This window comes from Pholcus phalangioides, unplaced genomic scaffold (genome assembly GCF_987345545.1).
Source record: "Pholcus phalangioides strain wild (caught in Gottingen) unplaced genomic scaffold, Ppha-v1.0 ptg000015l_1, whole genome shotgun sequence".
Lineage (NCBI taxonomy): Eukaryota > Metazoa > Arthropoda > Arachnida > Araneae > Pholcidae > Pholcus > Pholcus phalangioides.
The window spans coordinates 52,555,579-52,583,343 of record NW_028301608.1 but is presented as its reverse complement, the minus strand read 5'-3'; the positions used below and the strand labels follow the sequence as shown (position 1 = coordinate 52,583,343).

Below are 27,765 nucleotides of genomic sequence, written 5' to 3'. Positions count from 1 at the left end.
GACATCGTTTGACTAGAGTTTCGTACAAAAGAGAATTTAGAATGAAATCTGAAGAATAGAATTTTTATGAATAACGTGAATAGCTAGGAGAAAAGTTAATCATGTACAGAAAAACCCCGTCTTAACGGTCACTCCCGTTTTTCCCGCAAATAAAACTTTCCCGGTGGAAAGCGTATTTAAACTGTGTCTTTCGAACCCCTGCTTAACGGTCATCTTCAAATACGGTCAAGGACACCATTTTCATTACTAGTTCTATTGGACTAGAACCTCTGTGCGTACACCAATAGTTGTAATTTTTGTTCTAATTATGTCACTAGATGGCAGTATAAGTTGCAGTATCTAGTCCCCCTTTATGTAGGGTTACCAGATCTAAGGTCACTATAACCAGATACAAACACAGAAAGAAGGGCGTCTGCTCACGCACCCTTAGTGACGTCACTTTCTCTAATTTTGCCAGTAGATGGCGTCACTATTCCGACAAATAAAACCGGCCACAACAATAATTTTTCCAACTCTAAAACAGAACCGCTAAAAAAAAAACAGGAACAGAAAAAATTTTGGGAATTTCGACGTTTTTTGGTAAATGGCCGTGGAAGAAAAAACACGGAAACACATAAATGAAGAAATATATGTTTCAGAGTGGGAAAAAAAATTCTCCAAGAAAAAAAGAAAAATAATTCTGGAAAAAAAATGAAAAGAAGAACAAAAGGGCGAATTTTCCGAAACGTAGAAGGACGCTTGAAATGACATAATCACGAAGGACATGTCCTCCTAAAGGAGGGCGGTTGGGAACCCTACCTTTATATGGCTGCATTTGAATGGAGTTTTGGCTGTAATTTGAAAGTGTTTAGCAACTCTGATATCAGTTTAAGTTCTAAAACCACGTGTTGCTGGTTGTGCTCGTGTATTTTACACATGGCTCCACGCTGTTTAACATAGTCAGCTTTAGTACTAAGAGAAAAAAATTTATGTCATCAAATACAGTATCTGTATGTACAGATTATTTTGCCTTAAACACAATGACGGAAAGACATTGTATTCAGTCTCGTAGCTTAAAATACAATTTGGAGTTGGAATACGCAGCAATATATCCATAAAACATGGATCGATCAGTTTTCGGAAGCATGAAACAGTCTTTCATGATTTTAATTGTGTATCTGTGTAATATTTATGTCTATTTTCATGACTTCAAACGCATCATATATCGTAAGAATTTCGTTCATTTTCAAATAATGAACCATTTCCGTTACTGTTACTACAGTATTTACAATTTCAACAGGAACCCGTCCTCAAATACGTTCCCTTTTTTATCTTATAGACACAAATTTTTTTGACTATGAATGTCCACAAAAGAGGGGTTTTACTGCAATTGGTATTGAAATTATTTATATATAATCAATCACTCAAAAATTACCATAAATTGTTCAAATGTTTTTTATTGATTACATCGAAACTACGATACAGCGGTACTCTGTGGACCACAAGAAAAAATATGGTTGTAGAAGGTTGATCGTTTTATCGAGTTGGCATTATCATCCCGCACTATCAAATTAACGCTGTGTGTTTGGCATCTTTTCTGAGTTGGTGTGTGTTATTAATTACTCCAGAAAATTGATTTATAAGTACAGAGTGTCCCATGAATTCGTTAATAGTTTGAAAATTCATAAATGGGTTAAAAGATTTTTTTATATTTGAATGCTATTCGTGAAAAAGGTATTCTTACGAAAGGGAATTTCTCTTGTTACAGGAAAAAATGTAGTTAAAATTTTTGTCGATAGAGAGCGCTGCAAAATACGAATCACTTGAAATACTCAAATTGGAGTCCTATTAAGTACAGTGTGTACAATAGACAACTCGTTTCTGAATTTTCCTGCTACGGACGCTTTCTCAATGTTTTCATTGGGATGTTGGCCCTTGGTAGATAAAGTAGTATTTGTGAGGCTTTAACCTCACAGCCACGGATCGCCGGCTAAACCTGTACGAACGTTTCGGACACAAAAGAGATTGAAGAAAAGTTCAGGTTCAATGTCACCTGATTTACTTTCATGCAGCGCTCCCCATCGACAAAAATTTGAACAATTTTTTTTTCTATACCAAAAAAAGAAATGTCCTTCCGTCACAATAACTTTTTGCAAATGAAATTCAAATATGGAAATTCCTATAACTTTTATGAAGTTTCAAACTATTTACAATTTATGTTACCACCCTTTAAATATTCTCAACAACAAATTATAATTCATTATTTACTTTATAAAATTTAGTGAAGTGCTTCACTCTGTAAGTTTGATGCATAAGACATTCGTGTACTGCAACGGTAGCAATATCGCCAACAATTTCGTTAAAGTTTTTGCGGTGCCGATGCTATTAGACATCCTCGGAATGAAAATGTTCATAATTTCATTTTCAGTGATATATGATAAAATATCGTTGTAGCATTTCCAACAATTCTTCAAAAAATATCTGTTTAGCAAGATTTATCGTATTAAAGGATACCATATCGCATCGAGAGGAGTTTAACATTAGGCGATTCCAAACACGTTTTCAAGAAATTGTCGTTGTCCAGTAATTTTTCAGTTTATCGAGTATCTTGTAGTGAAAAGTTTCACTGAAAACATAATATTTCATCATATTTAATTAGTTAGGACAATGATTCTCAAGCTTTTGCCTCCCGGACTCCCTAGAATGGTCTAACAATGAACCGCTTGATATTTAATGGGCGTACATTAATAAGGAGATCTCACCGCGGCGCGCCTGACAAAAGTTGGTGCCCCCCCCCCCCCCCGCACACTTTGAAAAGCCACTGAGTTGGGAAATGAGAGTAAAATTTTGATAATTTCAGAATTTCTATAATTAATTATTTTTCCAATAAAAGTAAAAAAAAAATTATACCTACCATTGATGTACTTTATCGAGAGACTATTGCAATAATCTTATAGATTCCTTCGAATATAGGTGCTTTGAATTCGAGGCTACGTTTCCTCAAGATTCCTTATTGACAGTACAAATCTACGACTGGGATCTCCTCGGATCTGATGACCTCATTGGTGAAACTAAGATCGATCTTGAAAACAGATTTTACAGCAGACATCGGCCGACGTGTGGACTTCCTCAAAAATATGAAACGTAAATATATACGTATTCCGCTTAAAATATTCATAATTTCCAATATTATCGTTATGGGAACATGATATGGTAGTTTCATCTAATTCTCGATAGTGGAAATATTGTTTTATATAATTTCTTACTTAATCAATTTTATATACCCCTTCTGTTATGATCATTGCAGTTCAGGAGCAAACCAATGGCGTGATCCGCTAAAACCTACACAGATACTATCAAAACTATGCAAAGATACTAAATTAGACGGCCCAAATATATTGCATAACAGGATTCGCATTGGAAATAAAGTTTTTACATTTCAAGTAGAAGGCGAAGAGGATCGTAAGTGCTTTGTATATGTTTTTTTATTCTGTTTATACAGGCTGTCACATAAATTTGGATGGATTTTAATCCCTTGACTGTGTAATTTATTTCAGAACATGCACCCGATCAAGGTGTTATACAAGTTGTAGAAGACTTATACACGCAGGTGCTCAGCTTCATCCTTGTCGTTTGACTTAGAGAGACGTAAATTTTTTTCTTTCCGTTCAATAACCGAGAGTTAGGATTTTGCAACCAATCTAAGTGGGATCCTCGATCAGCGTGATATTTTTTAGCCTGCCTCTGAAGACGACACCCATACCATGTCGAAATTCATTAGGAGTTTTGTATTTGCCATTTTCGTTGGTGATTATTCTGAGTATTATTAAGCAACGTTTACCTACTCTTCCATCTTTGATTATTGTTGTGCGTTATTATCAATAAAATAAAAGATTAGCTCATTTCTGGGCTTCATGGAAAAGAAGGTACTACATCAAATCACAAATATAAGATTTTTCTGTTGCTTGAACTGGACTCGGGCGTCACTGTCAAGGGATTAAAAAAAGCAACCAATTGATGTACCGGAGTGCAATTTGTGCCCTTAGAGTTGTCATAGAATCGGATATTTCAGCTAAGAAAAAAAAGTTGAAATTCTCTACGAAAGGGGGGGTGACAACTTACATGAAAAGCATGTAGATTATGCAACAGGCATTCGTTTTCACCTGAGAATGCAATAACCAACTACAAATGATCGACGTGTCCACCGCCACATCAAGATAATCCTGCAGAACTTCACGTTGTGAGAAAACGATTTCACTAATATTAAATTTTATTCCTTTCGAAGACGATGGGAATCAACCGCTAGCTTATGGACAATTTCATTATATACATAGTTATATTATGTAAGAATTGGATGAATTATTGCCTCTCTTTGGAAGACTGCGATGCTCACACTGGCAATGTGCATTTATCATTCCCCGACCCACCCCCAAAGGTATACAGAATATGTTCACACTGATAAAGTTGTTTTACGTCAACGATGAATCGGATGCAGAAGCATTACAGCAATTGTACGAAAATTTAGATCGGAAAATTTAAATTGACGAATCACGAGATCCAGTAATTGAAACAGAAAAATAGGCAGAATAGTGACTCAAGATAAAATTGGTGACTTTGAGGAAAATCCTCCTCAAGGTAGTGATCGTGACCGTCACGATATTTTGCAGGATTTTCTCACTCATGGCGGTGGATCTCAAGTAAAAACGAATACCTACTGCATAATCTGAATCGATGTCTCTCAACGTGTGGTCCTGGGGTTTCGTGAGCGCTTTGTAAGGGGTCCGTGGTATCATTTTCATTCACTAAATTCACATTGCATTAATGACCCATTTGGTAGCGTGAAATTATAATTTATTACGATATTAAAAAAAAACACAAAACAGTGGAATTTGGACTTTATGGGGGGAACGGGGGGTCCAAATTTACCTTCGCTGCAGGGGGTCCGCAAAGTATTGACCTTTACTATAGGGGTTCTACGATGCATTGAATTTCTCTGAAGGGGTCCGTGGTAGGTACTTTTCATGTATTTTGTTAACGTGGCGCAATCTTTTGGTCAAAATCTCAACTATTTTTTTTTCGCTTGTGTCAAAAAACATCCGACTCTTTAGCAAGTTTAAGAGTCGAAACCGCACCCCGGTACGTCAATTTGTTGATTTGTTTATTTTTCATGACTTTATAGAATGTGTCCAAATTTATGGGACAGCCAGTATTATCTTAAATTTTACTTTATTGTGATGAGCGTTTCCTGTTTCCTCGTTGCATGCAATACCTCAGTGGATAAGCTGAATGAAGAACACATGGCGCTGTCAGTTTTGCATCAGTGGCATGAGATGAAAAGCTACAAGCTCGTGCCCGAGCACATCGAAACGAGGCCGTTATATCATCCGGATAAGCCCGGGATCGAACAGGTAATTTGGCTAATTACCTCGATCACGTCGTCACGTAAATTACTCTCGTTTATATCTCCGTGATCACATTAATGCAATTCAAACAACCGAATGCACAATGAATTAATGAATCATTCGTACCTTTGGCGGAGTAGACAGTATCTCAGAACGATTTGGCTTCTCATCGAAACACCGTTCTGTCTCACTTCTCGGCTGAATGAACGTTAATTTTTATGTACATGACTGAATAAATGAAGATTATTGGGGTTTGTCCCGTTTAGTGATTTTCGTGCTCTTTAATAAACATCTATACTCAAACAAAGAATATCGAATATAAAGCGATATTTTTTAACCTTTATTCGCCATTTATTGAATCGGTTTTTAGTAAATTTATAAGGAACAGAAAATTTCATAAATGACGCATGTCTCCCGCCTTCACTGCTAGATATCGGTGAGCTACCCTCGTCTCCTGGTGGAGGACCATCTCAACAACGCGGCCCCTTAGGCAAGTATCAATTCTGGGGCCCCGTACCTAGCTATATATATATAGAAGTGACAGCTTTATATTTATATCCCTACTCTCGAATGATACTAGATCTCATCATGTAGGCCCCAGTGAATGCTGTTCTCTCTCCCACCTCCCCACGATAGCCCATGCGTTAAGATGGCGAAAGTTCTCAGAAGCTCTCCAAGATTCTGAAAATATTCACACTTTTCCCCATAATATTTCACTTGAAAGTTTCATTTCTTCAGAATTTTTCTCACAGCTCTCTGCGGCTCCTTTAACAAGGCGCTAATCCGTTCCACTCGATTTCCATCCGTGTCCTCCTTAGAATATCTCAGGATCACTCGGGTGACCATAGGGCTCCCCGTTGAGAAACACTGACCTAAAGAACTGATTATTCGTAAGAGCTCGAATATTTATCTATACACGGTGCATAGGAAAGTCCCTTCTCCCCTTGAATAACTCGCGAACCGTTGATCCTAGAGGCATATCTCTAACTGGAAAAGTACCCAAATAACGTGTAGAAGTGAGATACGTCATTTACATCGCAAAAAATTCATATTTTTAAGTGCAATATTCGCTGAGATAATTGAATTCCAAAATCGCTGAAAATGAGGGGGAAAGAATAGCATAATGATGCGTATAATGATCTTTTCCGTTATTTTATATGAGGTTCTTTCCTTCAACTTCAGTAATTTTTAAATTCAAATATGTCATCGAGAGTATTGCACTTGGAAACTTTTTTTCTTTGGTGGCTTCACAAGAGACAGGGCAATAACTTTCTTATTGGGATTATTTAGGACAGGATGACCACCTAAAAAAATTTTTTATCTCAATAACGATACAACTCCTTGCAATATTAATGACGCTATATGAGGTACAATACACGTACTTTTGGATACTTTTTCCAAGTCGAAGTATGCTTCTAGGATCTCGAGTTATTCCAGGATAAAGAGGCTTCCCTATACACCCTGTATAACTGCTTCATCATCATGTTTTTTACGTATTAATTTCACATAGCCGATTTTAAAAACAGGGTAAACTGGAAATGTGGGTTGATATGTTCGCCATGGATAGTCCTCTACCAAGCGCACCAATTGATATATCCCCTCGAAAACCTAAAAGGTATGTACGAAAAAACAAGATTTGTGGAAATCGAATTAATTAACTTACTTTAATTAATGAATTTTTAGTTTTTTAATGAATGAATGTAGTCCATATCATTAGATTTATTTTTCATTATAAGTGACAACTTTGTTATTTATGCAGCTACGAGCTTCGAGTGATCATCTGGAACACTGATGACGTCGTGTTGGAGGATGATGCCTTTTTCACGGGCGAGAAAATGTCGGATATTTATGTCAAAGGGTACGTACGACATCACCTCGACACAATTTGCATAGTGTCTATGGTGTATTGGTTAGCGCACTTGCCCGGTATGAAAGGGGATCTGGGTTCGATTTCCGGAGGAGACGAATCACTTAGACACGGTAGCCCAGTTCGATAAGAAGCTCGCCTAAAGTACTAAAGGATGTTTAGAGTTGTTGCGAGTTCGATACCGGTTCGTCCTTGTCAGAAAACTTTCCTGACATGGGGGGTACAACGGAAACGGTGACATGACCGGAGAAAAATTGCTACCACAGGGAGTGCTCATCGACGGGTTAGCGCAACAACCTCTCGATGAGTATAAAAAAAAACAAGCCTGCCGTTCGGAATCAGCAATAAATTGTAGGTCCCGGTCTAATTAACTCAAACAATTTACATAAAAAAATTCAATTATGGGAATAGTGGTTATCGAGATGTTCAGTGATTTTCTCCCCCAATTATTCGACCAATGATACTATCTAACAAATTATAATAATTTTTTGTTTGTTTACAGTATTTCAATCCCTTCGAATAGTTCGACGCAAATACAGTCGTTATTTCATTATTTTCATCAAAATTTAACAATATTCTTCAACTTTGCTTCCATTTTCAAAAAAATGTGAACCTAGAGAAGACGCCTAAAATGAATATCAATATCATTTTGATTCCCGATGCAGTCTTATTGATTTTTGGCTTTTCATTAATTTTTCACTTATCAAATAGCATTCTGACTTGCATATTGCTCTTTGTGATTTTACTCATTACTACCCGTAGGTGGCTGAAAGGACCTGAAGATATGCAGTGTACAGATATTCACTATAGGTATGTATGTGATTAGCTTATACAGGTTGTAAAGCCATATTCTTGTGCACCCTTTATCTTTTGAGCCGTCGGTGATCGAAACTCACTTTCAATTAGAAAAAAATTATCCAAATAACGTAGATAATAACTTAGAAGAAATAAAATAGCATCATATTTCATTTCTTCACTAAGAACCTGCACGTGTACGTCGATACAGAATTTATTTTGTTAATGCGCCCCCCCCCCCTTATTCTCTTTCAATCAGAAATTTCTTGTCTCTCCCGAGGCCAAAAAAATTCGTGTCCCCAAGAGCAATATTAGCTGAGATATTTCAATTAAAAATGACTGAAAATGAGAGAAATTACAGCATATAATAACCCCTCCTTAAACGATCAGGGACGAGATATCTTGGCCCTGCGTAATGCTAGAAATGTATTCGAGCTCTCTCTCTCTCTCTCTCTCTCGTTCACTTCGAACTCTTCATTGGTACGTAAACCTGTAAATGAATTTTTTTCCCCTTCGCAGCGTCAATATCTTTTTTTTTATCTTCTCTCTAACGTTGCGGTTTGACCCTCTTACCATCACGGATGGAATATTTCATCCAAACGCTAGTGGATTAAATTCAATTCAACTCTATCTGTTTCTTTCCTCTTTTTTCATCTAGAAGCTTCTTTGTAACCCTATGTGAACCAAGATTCTTTTTTTCCTTCCCGTTCTTCCAATACTCCTATTAGAGATATTTTCCCTAAATATATTGTATCTTTCTACTACATACATGCAAGAACGAAAGAAAATACATAGTGTGAGAGTAAAGGGAAATCCGCTGTATAATCTCTTATCTACGTGTCTCTTATACTGTTTTTCATTTTCAATTCATATTTTTTTTCTTCCTTATCTTCTATTTTTTCTTCATGCCCCCCCCCCCATTCTTCTTCCCTTTTCTACTGCCCGGTTGGGTTAGGATAAGGTTACCAAATTATGATCGATACGTCAAATAGAGATAATTCAAATTTGTTTGTAAAAAACCTATACATGGAGGGAGTAATAAAAACAATAGTATATAATAACAGACATGGGGGAGAATTAGCTGGGAGAGAGGAAAAGAAAACGAACCTGCTGTCCTCTTATTTCCCTGCCCCCTCCCCTCATTTCCCATGAGTAAACGATAATACCGGTTTTTTGAAATATATCTCTGTTAGTGCATCTGCACGTCGTCCACGCTTTTGTAGCTAAAAGCCTGTACGTAAAAGGGATTAACGGACAAACTCGAGAATAAATTTGAAACTTTCTCTGGCAGTTGCAGTTTATTGAAACTTTTCTATATTTCTGACATTTCTTTGAACTTTAGCAATGAACAATATCTCAGTGAATATTCCACTTAGGAACATGGGATTTTTTTTTTGGCTTAGGAAAGACAGGAAGACAACTTTCTCATCGGAAGTTAAAGGACAGGAAAAAATTAAATTCTATATCTGAGTGCTATACTCAGATATAAAAGTTCTAGTAAAATGAATGATGTATCTGAAATGGGCATGTTATTTGAATACTTTTTCTAATTGAAAGTATGTCTTTATCATCAAGGATTGAAAAGATAAAAGGTGTATAAGAATGACTGTACGTACGCCCTGTATACTAGATGGACTTACATACGTTTTTCTCAAGACAAGATCTTGTCTTGAGATTAAAGGAAACACATTAATCATTGAAGACGTTTCGTTAAGTTTCCTTTAGAGAATACCGAATCTTTCATTGCTTTTGTAGGTCTTTGACCGGGGAAGGCAACTTCAATTGGAGGTTCGTTTACCCATTCGATTATTTACCAGCCGAGGAGAAAATCGTCATCTCTCGGAAGGAGTCGCTGTTCTCGTGGGACGAGACTGAATGCAAGATACCGGCTCGACTTGAGCTTCAAGTTTGGGACGCTGATCATTTCTCTGCTGATGACTTCTTGGGTGAGTAAAATGCACAATCACAAAACGGACAAATTGAATGTCGTTCCGTAATTTGAAAACTAACTGGACAAATGTGGTTTGTTAATCAACACGCAGTTCAATGTTTCCTTGCTTTGACTCGAGGACACCCGTTTCGGTTGGTTAGGAACAATACCGGTTGTTTTGTTGCGGGAATTTTTGTTTCCTTTTACAGAGTTATAAATACATGGAATAGTTTACCCTCTGGTGTCACGAATTCCCTCAAGAGAGACACCTTTAACAGAAAACATGGGTGGGAATAATCGAGAAGCTATCCATACTCAAATGAAAGACAATCGTATTTTTCTGTGTAGTGTGTTACCCTTCAATTCAGGAGTTCTTAACCTTTTGTGTTGTACGGACCCTTTCCGCAAATAAGATATGGGACACAAACCATCTGTGTCATTAAAAAGGCCATAAATCCCTTTACAACATAATCAGTATATAGCAATGTAAAAACCAATTGGTTAACTTAAGCTCTCCGGTTATCCAAGTTCAGGGACAGCCCCCCCCCCCCCTCGTGAAATCTCTTCGACGACATCCAAGGAGTTCACAGACCCTTGATTAAGAACCCCTTCTTTAAGTTATTTTAGTTTAATCTCTGAATAATTTTTAAGACTGACTTGCTGTATTTAAGCTATGGCAACCATATTTTTGTGAGCATTCTTTTTCCCAATGCTATTTCTTTTCAAAGAGGAGTCAAACCTCCGTTTGAGGGTCACTCCGAATAAGAGACACCTATATTTAAGGGACAGATGCCCTAATTCGTGTTCTATTGAATGGGAACTAATCTACCTATGAATAAAGAATACCTCCATTTAAAGGAAAAAAAATTGCTTTCCCATGGCTGTCCCAGCTTTTCAGTCGTGGCTTCGGAATATATGTATTTGTATTTTATTCGTAAAACTCTGTTTTCTTTTGTTTCCAGGAGCAATCACATTGGACTTGAACAGGTTTCCTAGAGGAGCTAAATCGTCTAAACTGTGCACACTTAACATGCTGCAAACAGATGCTAACGTCCCGATGGTGTCGCTTTTCAAACAGAAACGTATCAAGGGCTGGTGGCCTTTTTTCATAAAAAAGGACAACGAAGAAATGGAACTCACGGTACTTCACAATTTACTGCAAAAATTCTTTTTGATGAATAGAAAAAAAAGTGGGGGGGGGGGATAAAAGTTTCCTGCAAAAATTTGGAAGGTTATATCTGAAAACACGAAAAATCTTAGGAGGGTAAAACTATATTAAATATCCTGTCCTAGTGACGAATATTTCACGGAATTCAAATTCATTTCTTCGAGAAATTTCAAAATGAGTATTACTCATGATCATTTGATTAATTATTTTATCCTGCGTAATATTCTTAAGGACTATTTCACCCCAAGCCCTCGAAGCCACGCAGATCCTCATTCATGGCACCACAGATTTATTTACGGAACAACAAAATTCATACTATTCACAAAATCGAATACGCACAATGAGATACAGCAGGCTACTATAGGGAACACACAAGTAAAGTTTGTTTCTTCTCCGTGCGTTTGGCGAGCCTTTAGGGGTGGGGAATCTTCTTGAAGAATCTCGATAATTCTCGTTTTATCCCATTACTATCCACAAGCTTCCGTCTATGTCAGTGGTTCTCAACCTTTTTTAGCCCATGGCCCCCCCTTTAGACCATATTTTTCCCGTGGACCCCTCATTTTACCCGCCCCCTTCCATGTAGGAACGAGACCCTTTCTACTTATTGAATCAAATTTAGAAATAAATTTATAATGAACAAAAAATTTATAAATAAGATAGATCACTGGAACCTTGGGCCAGGCAGGGATCCAGAAAGTAAGGCAATCCTCCCTCCCAAGAGCCGAATTATAGGGAGAAAATAAGTCTGTGTAAAAGACGGGACGATCCAACGGACGTACACCTACAAATCGCCCTCCCCGACTCATCACTATGGGTCTACACCAGCCCTGGGCAAGAGTTCAGTGAGCTTCCTTCTTGGCGGAAGAGGGGGTGGCAAAGGGGTGTTCTGAGGCCCTATACTTATCTGAAAGTAACCGTAACAGCTTACATATTTATTTGCACTTAAAAATCCCAGATCAGTTCTTAACAAGTAGGGGTTCTATAACATCAGGACCCGAAGCCATGCCCACGGGCGAGACATGGGTTGAGATGCCCTGGTTCCATATACAGCTCTGCTGGTCTGAAAATAGTAATTTTTCGCTCAACAATTTGACTTAAAAGCTTTATTTCCTCACATCTCTTTGTGGACCCCTTCACCATTTGTCGTGGCTCCCCTTTCATCTGATTTTCAGCCGTGGGCCACCTTAGAATATCCTAGGAATTCAAGGAGGAAATCTGGCCCCATGTTGTGAACCACTGGTCTATGTTACAAAAAGCATCAGTATCGCCAATTCCATCACCAATTCGGCGCGATTTGCAATAAATGCATTATTTCGCTCATGGTTACCGTTTTTACGTAATACAAAGTCCAGGGATAAAAACCACTAAACAACCGAAATTAGATTTTGAGAAAAACGAACCTGAATATGCGTGAAGCAAAGTGGTTTTTTCCCAGTGTACCGAAACTTTAATCGTTTCTTTTTACATGTTTAAAATGGTTTTACCCCAAAAATGAATGCACGTGGGGGATAGTACTCCCTGGATGCTACAAGATGGCACTGCTATCTCATTTTTGAAAAGAAAAAAAAATTGCGGTAAAGTGGTTTTATACCCCTGGATCCTTCAAATGCTATTCACATTGTATTCAAGTTAGAATCATCATAAAAAATTTCGTAACAATATCTATAATTTTTGCTTTTTTTCACAGGGTAAAGTTGAGGCCGAGTTGCAACTTCTGACGAAAGAGGAAGCGGAGAAGAATCCCGCCGGCTTGGGAAGAAACGAGCCGGATCCCTTAGACAAACCACAGTAAGAATAATTTCTGTGAAAAAATAATAATAAATTATTTTTCGATGCGATAAAAATGTTAGATATTCGATGCGAATATTTTCAGAAAATTAATTTTCTACAAACATATTTCGTATACCGTACTACGTAGAAACAAGACTTTCTTTTTATCAAACCAAGTACAACACCGGTCTATCGCCATGAGCAATTTCCTACCGAATGAGTTGTGCCAGAAGTGTGTACCTAACAGTCTGAATGCGTATATAGTGTTGTGACTGCTTCTTTTTAGTGTTGCCATCTATATTTCAGAAGGGAAGTGTAATGATTGAATATTTCTACCGTTTGTAGGTCTGTTGCTGTCTGTGGCGAGACTTTTTAAAGGGGAGATCGGCTCGCATTCGCGTCCCAAGTTGGGACCCACAGAAAACACACTTCAGCTGACCACTAATTGTGGCACCGGTAGGGTTCGAACCCGAGTTATTCGTTGGGCCCCCTTCGACTCTTGCTGGTGACGTGCAATCTCTGTAACCACCTGCCCACTATAACCTCAATTTTGTGTCTTCTTGCCCACTGGTGGTCTTTTGGTGCTTCTAGCGTCGCATCACTCTTCTAGCATGGCCCAAACCCTCTGGGTGACCAGCTTAGATCCCTTAGAATAAGACAACCATAGGTATTCTTTATGGGCATTGTATAATATTTTATCATGTGTATATATTGTTTATAATTTGTGTTAATTGCATTTTTAATTGGGTTGCTGTATTTTTGAAATATATGACATCCATATTTTTATGGGCATCTTTTTATCAGCCACCTCGTTGGGCATTTTGCCTGTTGTGGCGTTGTATTTATAGTTGTAGTTGTACTTATGGGAACAGAGCGGGGGTCATGGTCGGTTTCGGGTCCTCGCGACGCGAGTCCGTGACTATGACTACTTGGCCACCACAGCGGCGGAAACAAAACTGATGAAACCTCTGAAATGAAATTACAAAAATTATCTCGCTTATAATCAATTTGATTACTTAATTCAATTCATATTTTTCTATTTACGGAAGATGTTATTTTATAAAAGACTACCTCTCATAGCTGTTTAATTATTTTTCCCTTTTCAGTCGCCCGGACTCGACGTTCATCTGGTTCTTGAACCCATTGAAATCGATCCGATATATCATCTGGCATAATTATAAATGGGTCATCCTGAAGGGTCTACTATTCATCGCTTTAGTCCTCATCCTCGTTCTATTCGTTTATTCGCTACCTGGTTACACCGTGAAGAAGATGCTTGGTGCTTAATCATTCCTTAATTTGAATGACGTCAAAAGAAATTGTTTATTTACTTTTTTGTGGTCGAAATTTTAACTTATATGTTTATATTCATTTGATTTCTAATCATCACGCACAACTCACATCCCAAATTTAAAAAAAAAACTCTAAAAGTGATGTAATGACAAAAAAAAAACAAGTTTAATGAATGTTGGTTGTTATTTAATGTCGAAATATGATGTTTTTTATCTCGTACCGAAGCTGACACCACCCTCAGTTGTGAATCGTTATTTTTCTCAATGTTGTGTAATTATTTGTCGGCTCACTAAGTACAGGGTGCCTCATAAATTTGTAAATGTTTTCAAAATTTCTAACGATTGAAGGAATTGCTACATTTGAATGGGGTTTGTGAAAAAGTTACTCTAACGAAAGAGGTTTTTCTTTTATGTTGAAAAAAAACTCAAATTTTTGAAGCCATGAAAATAAAACATAATTCTAGCCTGAACCTTTCTTCAATCTCTTCTATGACCGAAAAGTTCGTGAAGCTTCAATCCGTGACTTACGGCTGAAGTAAAACACAACTTCACCAATGTTCTTTATCCACCTATGTCAACATCGCAATGAAAACCTTATGTAAACGTCAGGAACAGGAAAATTAAGAAGTGAGCTGTTAATCGTACGCCCTTCGTTTTATATGCCCAGTGATTTGCTTGCAAGGCCCTTAATTGACAAAAATTAGAATTTTTTTTTTCCTGTACCAAAAGAAATCTCCTTTCGTGAGAATATAACTCTTCCGCAAACCACCTTCAAATATACCAATTCTCTTCAGGTTTTATATATTTTTAAACTATTTACGAATTCAAGGAACACCCTGTACTTAAACATCAGCGAACACATGTCTGGAAATGGAAGCATTTCAAGGTGAACATTTTTACATACGCTGTAACAAATATGGAGGATTGATAAACAGGCTTTGGAAATGGTCAAATTCTGGAAATCACATGTGACGAGTATGATAGAATTACTTTTCGGGGTAACGGCGACTGGACATTGCAAATAAAAATTTGAGAATATCATGATGTAATAGTTTTTTATTGAGTTCAAAAAAATCGATATCTCAAGGGAAAGAAAATCTCCAAGAAATTTGACTAATTGCAATTGAAACCATTTAATTTTTATTATTACAGTATGCAACAAAAGCTTCGCGCAAGTATTTTTGAACTGATCTTTACATTTTCAAGAAATTTACTCATAAAAAAACTGAAATTTTTCAAACAAAAACTAGAGTCAGACTCAGTTATAACGATCTTGATTGTAACGATACCTCGGCTATAACGTCAAAAATTAGCGCTCTGGACTGGTTTTCATAGAGAATAATGTTAATGAACCTTGCCTATAACATTGATGAAAATGCAACGAACTCGGATATAATGACACAATTTATTATTCGTTTTTTCCCCCAATGAAGTTTACTTTAATTTATAAGCTTTTCTAAGATCGGGGATAAAGGCAGTTCACGGAAATTATAAATTGTGGTATAATGAATAGGATTACAGATATAAAGAATCATATTTCCCGCGTATATGAAATTTTTCTTCTTATTTTCGGTGCAATAGATCACTCCAGACTTGTAGTCCCGTATTTCTCGCCGAGGGTTATTTATAAGCAATATCTGACAATTCCGCCAACAATTGGCAACATTTTTAGCAAGAATTGGCAATGTCTCATATTTATAATATCAATTTCCCGTATTGTCACGATTAAATATGCTCACCCTGATCATAATAAAATAACTTCATGCCCTGTATTTGATTGCATTTGATTACATTATTCGACTCAAAAACTGTTGAAACGTCAACACCTTGGTCGTAACGACGTCTCGGTTAATGACAAAACTTCGTGGAAACTTCAATTTCGTCATAACCGAGTTTGACTAGTTTAAAAAGGAACAAAAAAATTCTTCAACCAACTCCCGTGGGTACTATTATCATTAAAATTGATCAACAGTTATTAGTTATCTAGAAAGTCAAAACAAGGGTTACCAGATTTTCAACTGACGAAGTAAAAACGCCCATAGCTGTCTGTGATCATATTTCTTGAGACGAATATAGATCAAAATAATCGTTACTTGACCAAGAATAGGTCAAATTACCTATCATTGCCTCGATCGGAACAAAATTACACCAACACAAATTTTGAAATCAGAAAGAGGACTTACGGTCACTAAAATGGGTGCCTAAAACGGGGAGCGGACTTATCGCCCTACATCTTTGATGAAAAAAGTTGGTTTCGCCGCTCCAAGTGACCGCTGACCGTTGAAAAAAATCAAGGCAAAGGAATAGCAATCGCCTTTTGTAAAAATACTGACGTCACAATCGGCACGAAGATGGCAAACGAGGTAGCCTGAGGATTTCAAGGACCTCTAACCTTCATAATAGGTACAGGAGAAACGTCGCAGGTTCTCATCGGCTTTCTACCATTGGCTCTTCTTGCTTTCTTCGCGGTGGTTATAATTAAACTAGTACAACTCACACCTATGTAGCGCCTGCTCTGGTAAACTTGGTATATGAGTTATATCGACCGTGGGAAAAGGAAACCCCCTATAAAATAGTTCAATTTGTGACCAGTAGGTGAAAGGTTACACTTTTTTTTTTTTTAATTGTAGTTTGTGTTGTTTCACATGGTCGATATATAACGTATCTACTAAGTTTTAACGGAATACATCCACCAGAACAGGCGAGTACATAGGTCTGTCAATTAAATTATAACCACCTTCTACCATACAATACTACACTTTGAATTATTTTCCTTTTGGAACCAATTTGTTTAATTTGCAGGAAAACGAATCATTCGCTTCAAAATGCTTGGTAGAAACGTCTGGTAACCCTAGATAAAACTATTCATTAATACAGTACATGATTTGTACCGGACTTTTTAGCTAACCAACGGGGAAAAAAGTTATCTTTGTCACAAATAATATTACATAAATATGATATTACAATCATTAAATAAATATAATCATAATAAAGTACATTTTATACATGAGTAAACGTGTTCAAATTCCTAATTATATTTTTAAAAATTCATCAATATAATTTGTAGAAACACTGAACAAGACCGAACTTGACACTCCATGCAAATCCTATACCTCTCGCCATTGAACTAAAATAACTATATTTTATGGAAACAAAAAACAAATCATAAAATTCAACCGTTTTATTGCCTGAAAAAATTACAAATTCAAAAAATATATATACTTTAAAAAACGAAAATATCTATATATTATATATATGTGTAAATTATATACATACATATTTTTTAAACTTTACATGCTTTCGAACCTCGCACCTTACCTTTGCTTACATGATATACCAAATGTATGCATTTTTTTTCCTTCGTTCTTGAATTTAAAGAAAATTGAAATATTTATTGTTAATAATATATATATATACATAAGAAACAGATTCATATTTCTTAATAATGAAATAAAAGAGAAATTTATGAGTACAAGATCGTTAGTAACGAATAATTAAAATTGTGATATGGGTGTTTTGATGTCGGATAACTTGTATATTTAATATGAAATTGAATGTTTTGTGTATATATGAATATGTACATCATGAGTATTCTGTAAAATATTCGTAGAGGTAATAAGTGCATGCGTGTAGTATAGAAAGCTACATAATTATTAATGCTTCTTTTCGCAATATATTTGCTGCCATGTTTTATTTCTCGTCAATTAATTTATTTTGTGGTTCTTTTTCGCATGTCGTTAGTAAATTAATAGTATCTCGCTTATGTGCTTTAAATACACAAATTTAATCGAAATGATGAAATCACAAAAATACTCACAGTGCTGCTGTATTTCAATTTTTTTCCTCGTAATAATAGGTATCGCACTAAAACTTATAACTAAAATTTTCAAATGATGAAAAAATTATTTGTTGTTATTATATCGTTTATAATGTTTTTGATAGCATTTTTAATTGGGTTGCTGTATTTTATAAATATGACATCCATACTTGTTATGGGCATCTTTTTCTCAGCCACCTCGTAGGGCATTTTGCCTGTTGCGGCCCTGTATTTGTATTTGTGTTTGATTTAATCAATTCAAAGAGAATGAGTATTTATTTATTGAAATATATTTAATAATTTTATTCATGAAAGTTTTGGATGCATGAAATTATTATCAGAGAATATATAAAAACATTAAAAAAAACCTGAGATTAAGAAGAAGAAATGGTACAAATAATGAAAAAATGGGGTATTTTACTGCAGTAAAAAAATTTAATAATTGACTATATTATATGAAATGATTGTTTTATTAATAAATTTATTTAAATGTGTGTAAGATTCAAATCGTTTCATTACACTTTATTTTAAACATATAAGCTGAATTTCTAAGTACAATTACCCATGTATATAAGATCTGGATTCGGCTCGAAAGATAATGAATATTCAACTATCAACGTGAGAGATGGCATTAATGAGCATTCATTTAAAAAATTTGATGACTTCTTTCGAATCTACCATGTGGCTCTGTCTACTAATGTCGTAAAATAAGATTCTTATCGTTAACATGATATTCAAAATAAAATGTACAGAATGTTTCACGCGAATAGTGTCCGAAAGGAATTAAATTTATGTGGTTGATTCTATACAATCGAAGTGAAAAATGAAAATTTAGCTAAAAAGAGGGGGGGGAGGATTAAGTAAATTATGTTATTATATTTACCGTGAGATTTTTGATAGTTTATTCTCCTAAACTGATGATCGACAGAAATATAAAAATGGATAAAAATTGGCCTAGCTATCGGTAGTTGAATAGCCTTGATTTCTTCTTCTCTTACGTGGTAACACCACACAAAAGAATCACGGAGTTGGTCGTATAAAATTAGCAAATAGCAAGAATTTCAGTTGTCGATATTACGACAAATCTTCATTGAAATGTAATGTAAATCAGAGTAAATTTCTTTTAGTATATAGTCTGACCCTGGTGTAACGAATTCTAAGCAAATTCTGCTATTTAACTACTTTTTTAAACTCCTGTGTGAATCTCAACCTGGAAATAACAATTTTCTTCGATTTAACGAATAAAAATGAATTTATCCGATTCGTTAAATCATGGTTCTACTGTAATAGCATTCAAATGAAAAATTTTCCTATTAAACATTTCTTTAATTAGGAACGGAAGAAAATGTTTTACGTTTTTTTTTTTCAATCATAATTCTACAGGAGTGAAAATATCACGACTCAATACCCATCATTTTGCTTACGATTTTTCCGTACTTCCTTTCAATTGTAGGATCAACCATCGAATTTTTAATCTTTAGGACACTCTCCGTGAAACACCCTGTATATTATTATTGTTATTGTATATTCGCGATAGGTCAGATTTAAAATTGCATCAATAAATAAAAATCATTAATATACTTATTTATTTTAGCACAAATCTTTACTTAATTCAACCCTTTTCTACAAATTATGAGATACGCATCATCCTCTGGAGATGTTGCAAAAGAAACATTAGGAAGTAATATTCCCAGACCTTGGCTAAATTGCTGTATAGCTTTATGCACGGTATCTGACACCAGCAATGGAAGCTTGAAACAGCACTTGTACATTCGTTTAATGAATCACTAATGAACGAAATACCATATCACTCAGGCTCAAAATTTCACGGCCTAAAATCGAATTGAGAATGACTTTTGAACGTAATAAAAGTATGTTGTTCGGGAAAAAAAAATTCGAATCGGAATAATGTGAACCGAATCATATCTTATTTATTCTTATCATATAAATATGTATAAAAACCTGTACGAATATGTGTTATGTATGTAATGTATTCACCGCAAATAAAATGTATATGTTGGTTTTTCTCTGTGACGTGTTTTATGTTTGATTTCGAACACGTGAGAAATAACTCTATAAGAAAAAGGAAGAAAACAAAAATATTCTTAATGGTTTGGGGCCATTCAAGTACTATTACGTGAGTACCAACGGTGGGGTCGCATTTGCTATTTTGATGACAGGGCGGAAGAAAGGGTTTGTTCGAATGATGATGACGTAAGCAATTGGGTATGAAAATATGAAATTGGGAACTATCTATTTCCGAAAGTAGAGCATGTAAATTAAAAGACCTCATCCTTCTGGTGGAGGGGGCTCAAGACATCACTTGCCCGGGGGGCCCAAAGCTCTACAGACATTGGTTGCAGCAATATCGGGGCAATGAAGGTTACACGTCGTGTGATCGGCAATCTTAAGGAGACGGCAGACTTAAGGGAGACGCGGGATTGTTATAAAATTATCCACTGGGAACCGAAGATTTAAGGGAGGGGGCAGGGTGATTCTTCCAGATTTTACTAGCTTTCAAAAAGAGCATTTTAAATTAACAGATATCGATTTTAAAACAACATATAAAAATATTTTTTCTTCGAAAATATTTTTTTTGCGAAAATATTTTAATCTCATGTGTTTTTGGGATCTTATACACCCTTATACCCTGCGTACTCCTCTGTCAGCAGTCTCCTAAATTGGGACCAGTACCGGTCTAGGAGGCTTTTTCCCTGCTTACTTAATTTTACTGACGGAGGGTGGGTGGGGTTCAGTGCTACTTTTGCTGACAAAGAGGGGAGGGGGATAAAAAATTGCCGAACTTGTACTAACGTAATACTTGAATGGCCCCCCTTTTCATCAAGAAAAATAGAAAGCGAACGCATTTTTATTGAATGCCACGTTCAATCGGACATGTTTTTTCATGGACACGCAATATGCGCATTTGCTTGAACAGTAAATATGGCCTGCTTTCGATTGATCAGGAAAATACCGCTATTGAACATGCCACTTGATCACATACAATTTAGTCTAGGTAAGATTTTATCGATTCAAGAAAGAACAGTTTTCCCTTGAAGTCTTGTAACATCAATACTTAAAATATTCAGTCTAAACAATCGAGGGAAATGAAAGCAAAGTATTGAAATGCGAATATTTTAAGAAATGTATTCAATGTGGGGTCTGCGAAAAAATTCTCTGGAAATTTTCCTTCAAAGAATGAAACATCAAAAAGCCATCAGAATTCGTTCATGAAATTGCCAATATACCTGTCTGGAAGAAATAGAAGAAAAAAGTAAATATTTTTCTATTTTTTTCAGCTTCTTTTAAAATATTTCATTGAATTTGAACTACTCCACGGAAAAAGAGGAACTTCATTTAAATATTCTGGGCTGTGTGTATTTTTTGCTTATGCTTCACTTTCTCGTCACTCATTAATCCAACGTTTCTCAAACGAGGTTCCAAGTAACCCTGGAATTCCCGAAAATATCTTTAAGGGTTTCACGCGGAAAAGGAATACGTCGTCGCCGTTCGTGCAAAATGTCATATGTCCAAATCCTCAACTTCTTTTATGCCACTAAAAGCTTCTTCATATCTGTTTCCATGTTCTGTAAAAGCGTCATAACACATTTTTTTACAGCTGTCTATTGGTCAGAAACATATGACATTTTTACAGAACGCGAAAACCCAAGTGAAGAAACTTTTAGTGGCGTAAAAAAAATTGCGAATTTTGACATTTGACATTTTGAACAAACGGCGAAGACATAGCAATGACAAAACTAAAAGTTCCAGTAATGCTCCAGAATTGCAGACGATTATACTCAGAGATATCTCCTTTTTCAATTGCTTTCATCAAACATGGACGTCGGTTAAAGGATGTTCCTCCAGAATGAATGTACTTTCAATTTTTCCCGAGAACTTATATAATATTCAACCCTTTAAATGGTTTCTAAAATTCCACTGAGACGCATTGTAACTGCCACAGTGAAAATCGCTGAACCTTCTGCAAAATGTCACACCTGTTTTCAAGGAGAATATTTTTCCCGATTTTTCGGTAGCTAATAATGTTTTCCCCCAATACCAAGAATAATAATTAAAATAAACAGCGAGGAAGATAAATACTCTGGCTTTTTCAATCATTTATACTGTACGCATATCCCTATACTACCCTGAGGGGAAAGAAAAAAACACAAGTCTTTCTTTCTCTCCTTCTGTTATCCACCTTTGAGCAAAAGCTAACTCCGTCCAATGACAATTGATCTGACCGGTTAGGAGATAGAAAACATGTTTCAAATTAGAAAAACACAACGCAGTATCCGGCTTCGTCATTGTCGGAATAAGAGGGCCTTAAAAAAGCGAGAGATATCTCGGAATTGCCGAAATAATAGGCATCAAGTTAGGCCAAATATCTCGTCATTTCCGCTCTAAAAAAGGTTAAACAGTTCCCTACAACAAGGATAACATTTCGAAGGTTCCTAAAAACCAAGAGTTGACTATGTAAATTGGCAGATGGTACTTTCAGCTAGGCACACTAAAACTGCCCAGAGCCCATGATGTTCCTGCTACGTCACTACATTTATTGGTCTCTTACACTCCTATACACAAATATTTTGTCCTCACTTTGCCTCTGACTACACAACAAAAACATTTTTTTATAAACTATAGTACAAAAATCTGCTTTCCGTCAAATTTTGCCGCTCTGTGCGTAGATACGATCCCTCTTACACATCATCCCATACATATCATATGTATAAACAGATACAGATCGGATGAACATATTTCAGAATTTTTCAACTGTACTATTCTCAAAATAACAATGAAAATATTAATAAACACATGCGCGTATGTTTCCGCCTACAAAAAAAATTCGAGTATATTATACATACATATAAGTATATATATTATACTGCCAAAAGCCCGAAATTGGAAAATTCACAAAGTAACCGGGGATCCCTGGCCAAAGTCCGATAACAAAAGACATGATTCGGGATCATCGTCAAGTTGGCGTATTTTTTCGTGATAATTATATCCCCGTTAGTTGCGGAAACCCGTCAAACCGCAATTACGATGTCATCGTTTTATCCTCCAAAATTTGGAAGGGAAAACTATGTTATATATAATTATTTTTATATATACTTTTATTTTTTCCTCTCGTCACAGGGAGCTAATCCGGTACAGATGATATATGTAGACGTGTCACACGTTGGCGATTAGAGAAAAATGGATTTGAGTCTTACCGGGCAGTCTTACATCAGCACACTGAGCTTTGGACAGGGATCTCCGGCCACTTCGCAAAATGGCCGTCCAAAGTCCGAAGCATTTCTGCAATTCGGACTTTGATTAATACTTGAAGTGGACGGCTCCGTCTCGAATTGGCCGCACTTCTGGTTTTTGTGTGGCAGTAGTATATGTATTGTATATCCGATATTTCATTATTTTTCTCGGCTGTAACAGAATACAATCCGACAAAAAAGCATTTCTTATTCTTTGTCGAAACCGGTATTCATTTGATACAAAGCTCTTGAATTTTTAAAGGTTTTTTTTTGTCGAGAGGAAGGTGTTGCAATGTATCAAGAGATCATTATTATTTCTCACCGTAAATGAGCACTTGACGTGTTTACCTAAAAAAAACAAGCGAAAATGACGGAGTCGCTGGTAATGTGATTTTACGTACTAAGTTCTTAAATTTTTAAAGTGTTTCGGTGATCCTTAAGGGGTGTAAATTTCCATATTTCATGAAAATGTACCAGAGTTTAGTGAAAGTTTCACTTAGAATATATTTATGATTATTTTTCTATGAATTGATGAATATCAATTACCGCAACGCTTAGTATTTATTTTTTCCTCTCGTGTAATTAATTCACAAAACTTTATTGTGAGCGAAATCCGTAGGAGACAAACAAAAAATATATACTGTAAACCATAAAGCAAGTCATTAGAGAACATTGCTATATGCAATTTGAAAAAAACCAGTGATTCTTAAACTTTTTTCACCCATGGCCTTCTTGTGATCTTTTTTATCCTCGTCCCCTTCCCTTTTATCTAGGGTCCCTTCTCCCTTATTAAGAAGCGAGACTCTTCCTACTTGTTGAATTGATTTTCTCTGGTCAATCTCTGATTCAGTTGGGTTTTTCGTAGAGGGGAAGAGTTTTTCTATGCAATGTCGTCTCAACACTACGGGCAAAAAGATGTTCTTGAGCGCAGTTCTTAGCTGGAAACAACAGCAATACGCAAACACCTACTCTCGCAAATCATGGTAGATCTCATTATGTAAAATCCCTTATTCAAGTCATGCCTGGATGAGCCCATGTGTTGAGATGGCCCTGGTTCTATTCGAGGTCCTTTAAGCACCAGGAGCACCCCACCTGACTGGTAGTAGATGCTACAAATTTACATACTTATTATGTAATAAAGCTGAATACGCGATAATGTATATTACGTATACTATGTGTCAAACTTGGCATAATTGTGCCACTGTGATATAGTTATAAATGTTACAATGTATTCTTCATGCGTAAGATATTGAATACCATATTGAGTGCATTTTTTTTTATCCCTTAGACACTAGAAGAATTATGCCATTGAATTAGTAGAGAATATGGTTTATGGGCACCCAGTAGGAACCCCTGGTATGGTTTTGGTTTAAGTTAGGACAAGCTAGGGCCCCCGGGAGAGGAGACACAATGATGACGATGTATGACACAGTTCTATATGCAACCATTTTGCACCACTGATATAGGGACATTCAATTTTTAAAGAAAACATCTTAAGCGGGATTGCTCACTCATCGTCCGATTAACAGATCTTGTCTTATAGCCCAATGGGCCAGGACGAGGCTTAGATGATCACATACTTATTCTGAAAAAACATAATATCAGATCTCATTATCATGCAGCCTCCTACGCATGCGAGGTCACCAGGCTGTGTCTGGGTTGGCCCCATTCATTCATTCATTAAGCGGGCCATGTTTCTATGGGTAGTACTGCGTCATTCTGAAAGTAGTCACACTTTTTTCACTTAATTTCCAAATGAAGCTTCATTTCTTTACATCTATATTTTTTTCACAGCTCTTTGTGCCCCTGTCCGTTATGATCCCCCCTTCAACTTTATTTTCACCTGTGGCTCCTTTGGAGTGAGTACCTCAACACTATAAAAGCGCCATATGGCGACTAAGTTGACAAACACTGGTGTAAATCGTCAAGTTTTTGCTGACCTATGCATATTTACAGTTTTTTAAAGAGCATAAATGCATATTTACAGTTTTTTAAAGAGCATAAATGCATATTTTATAGAGCATTTTTTAGAAGTTTTTAGATCATAAAAATCCTAGCCTTAATAATAAGTACGAAAAAATTTATAAACCTTTCTTCTTTTTACTAAACCAATTCATCATTTTTACCCGTACATGATACTGCACGTATTTTGCAATAAAAATTCAATTAAATTAAAATAAGTGTGAAGAAGATAAAAACATTCATAACAACATTATCAATGTTGTAATGTTAGCTTTCTTCACACGTATCAACATGTGCAAACAAACTTACATTACCATTCGGAATCGCCATCCTAGACCATAGTTATGTTCCGTTAATCAAGTGATTGCCAGACTATCATATCTACCATTACAAGCTTGGGCCTATACATAATCACCGTTGAATTCAATAAATTCTCGATTAATGGACAAAAATTAATAAATTAGAGTTTTGGAAAAAATTAGAGTTTGTGTGATTTTACTGTCCGCTAACGGGGAGTGTGAAATTACATGAAAGCCCTATTCCATGGGAAAGGGGATCAGAAAAGTGTCCGCTAACGGGAGGTGTCCGTTAGAGGAAGTTCCATTGTAGCTTCAACCCCTTCTTCCGAAAGTTCGATATCACTCATTTTTCTGAACACTGACGTAGGCATTGCATACGATTGTCTAATAAAAGGATATTGCAATCTATTCTGTATAAGAATTTCTTTTAAAGGCTCCTGTGACTGCGGAACAAGAAAAAGAATACGATGATACGGAAGAAGAAGATGTAACCGACAAAGAAGAGCAAGTGTTTTCTTCTTATACATACTTTTTTTTATTACATATAAGAATTCGTAATATTTCCAAAGACGATATTGCTCAGTCTTTTAATCAGATTTCATGTGTTTCGGTTTGTACAGCGTTTCCACGAAGATGGGACAGGTGGTCCGCAAGAAGACTTGATAGTTTAATTTTAATTGAACGAAAAATTATTCAATCACATATGCAACAGAAATAATAGTAATATTCCCATGGGTTGAAATAAAAAAATTGATTTTCAGGGTGACCATATTTGATCGAGAAAAAAAAAATACGGGAAATTACGATTGCAAATACAGACTAACGCTTATTGTCACCAAAAATTTAAATTTTCGAAAAAATTGAATTTTCTGCAGATCGCAGTGAACAAAAATATATTTCACGAAATAATAAAAACGTTCATCATGACCAGGGTGATCTGGCCATATCTTACTTTGAAACATACGGGAAAGTGGTTCTTGAATATGGCAAAATACTGGACATTGCAAAAGGTAACCTTATGTCGAAAAAATCAATTATCATTGATTAATAATCATCACTGAAACTGCTGAAAATGAACGAATGGGTGGGTGAAAAATAAAAAAAAATCCATTGAAAACTAACAGTGAATCTCAATGTAGTACATAGACGGATGTAGTTTAAAAACATTGAACATGTGCTGAATATGTAAAATAAATACTTATCATAATATTACTTGTAAAATGGTGAAAATCATCTTTATTCATAAGTTTTGTAAAGATTACGAATTCAAACAAGCTATGTTGAAGGAACGGGCAATTGTATAAAAAAAAGTTGGTATGACCAAAAATACAGAAATGTCCTGTAAGACACAAGCCATATAGTCGCTCTACACAAGCTGTGAGTGGTCCGTGGAGATCTTTTATTAGTCTTTGGGTACAGAAAGGTTGAAAAAAAACGCTGGATTTGTATATACCAGATATGCACAACCCACTGATTTACACATGCACCTCGTCATATTCCTCTGAGGAACTTCTAACGCAGTGGCATATGTTGGCATGTGCGTGTACGTATAGTGAATCTGACGTGAAATTTGTTTCTGTGTAATTCTTGTTGCAGTACTGCCATCTATTTTTCTAACTATGAATGAAGTGTAATGATTGAATAGTTGTATCGTTGTGTAGGCCTACTGCTCTGTGTGGCGTACCTTTTTAACGAGGGGTTCACGAACTGCGGCCTGCCAAGAGGTTCCATTCTTCCCGCCAAAGGTGTTGGCGGGAACACACAACACGATAAATACCTAGGCTGACCATATTTCTTCATAAAAATACGGGAAAGTGGATTTTGACGGGATATCGCCAATAAATATTAAAATGCAAGTAAAGTTGCTAGTCACAACCAAAAAAAATTATCAAAGGCAAGTAAAAATACCAATTACAGCTAAAAAATTCTTTAAAACCAAATTAAGTTGCCAGTTACAGCTGAAAACATTTTTAAAAGCAAATTAACTTGTCAATGACAGATGAAAGAATCATTAACCCCAAGTAAAGTTGCCAATTGTGGCTAAAAATTTGTGAAAGGCAAGTGTAGGTGCCAACTTTCGCTAAAATTGCTGAAAATTCGCCAATGGTGGGAAATAGATGGCCACTGCAATTCGCAATGCGTGGAAATTCAATTCAAGTAATCGTTCATAAAAGATGTATATGTTTGATTAATATATGTGACGTAAACAAATGTTTATATAAGTAATAATTA

At 35.9% G+C, this 27,765-nt stretch overlaps 1 protein-coding gene across 1 annotated transcript in view; it reads left to right on the top strand.

Annotated features, from left to right (window-relative positions):
- The window catches only part of LOC149076200 (otoferlin-like), a 232,747-nt gene extending 212,712 nt beyond the window's left edge, over positions 1-20,035 (top strand). The window contains exons 38-47 of the mRNA XM_089243754.1: positions 2,953-3,123; positions 3,287-3,441; positions 5,254-5,387; positions 6,908-6,996; positions 7,141-7,239; positions 8,011-8,058; positions 9,799-9,989; positions 10,936-11,114; positions 12,829-12,929; positions 14,018-20,035. Coding sequence (XP_089099880.1) covers positions 2,953-3,123; positions 3,287-3,441; positions 5,254-5,387; positions 6,908-6,996; positions 7,141-7,239; positions 8,011-8,058; positions 9,799-9,989; positions 10,936-11,114; positions 12,829-12,929; positions 14,018-14,198 — 1,348 coding nt within the window. The 3' untranslated portion in view covers positions 14,199-20,035. The remainder of the gene's footprint in view (positions 1-2,952; positions 3,124-3,286; positions 3,442-5,253; positions 5,388-6,907; positions 6,997-7,140; positions 7,240-8,010; positions 8,059-9,798; positions 9,990-10,935; positions 11,115-12,828; positions 12,930-14,017) is intronic.
- Positions 20,036-27,765: the final 7,730 nt, after the last annotated feature.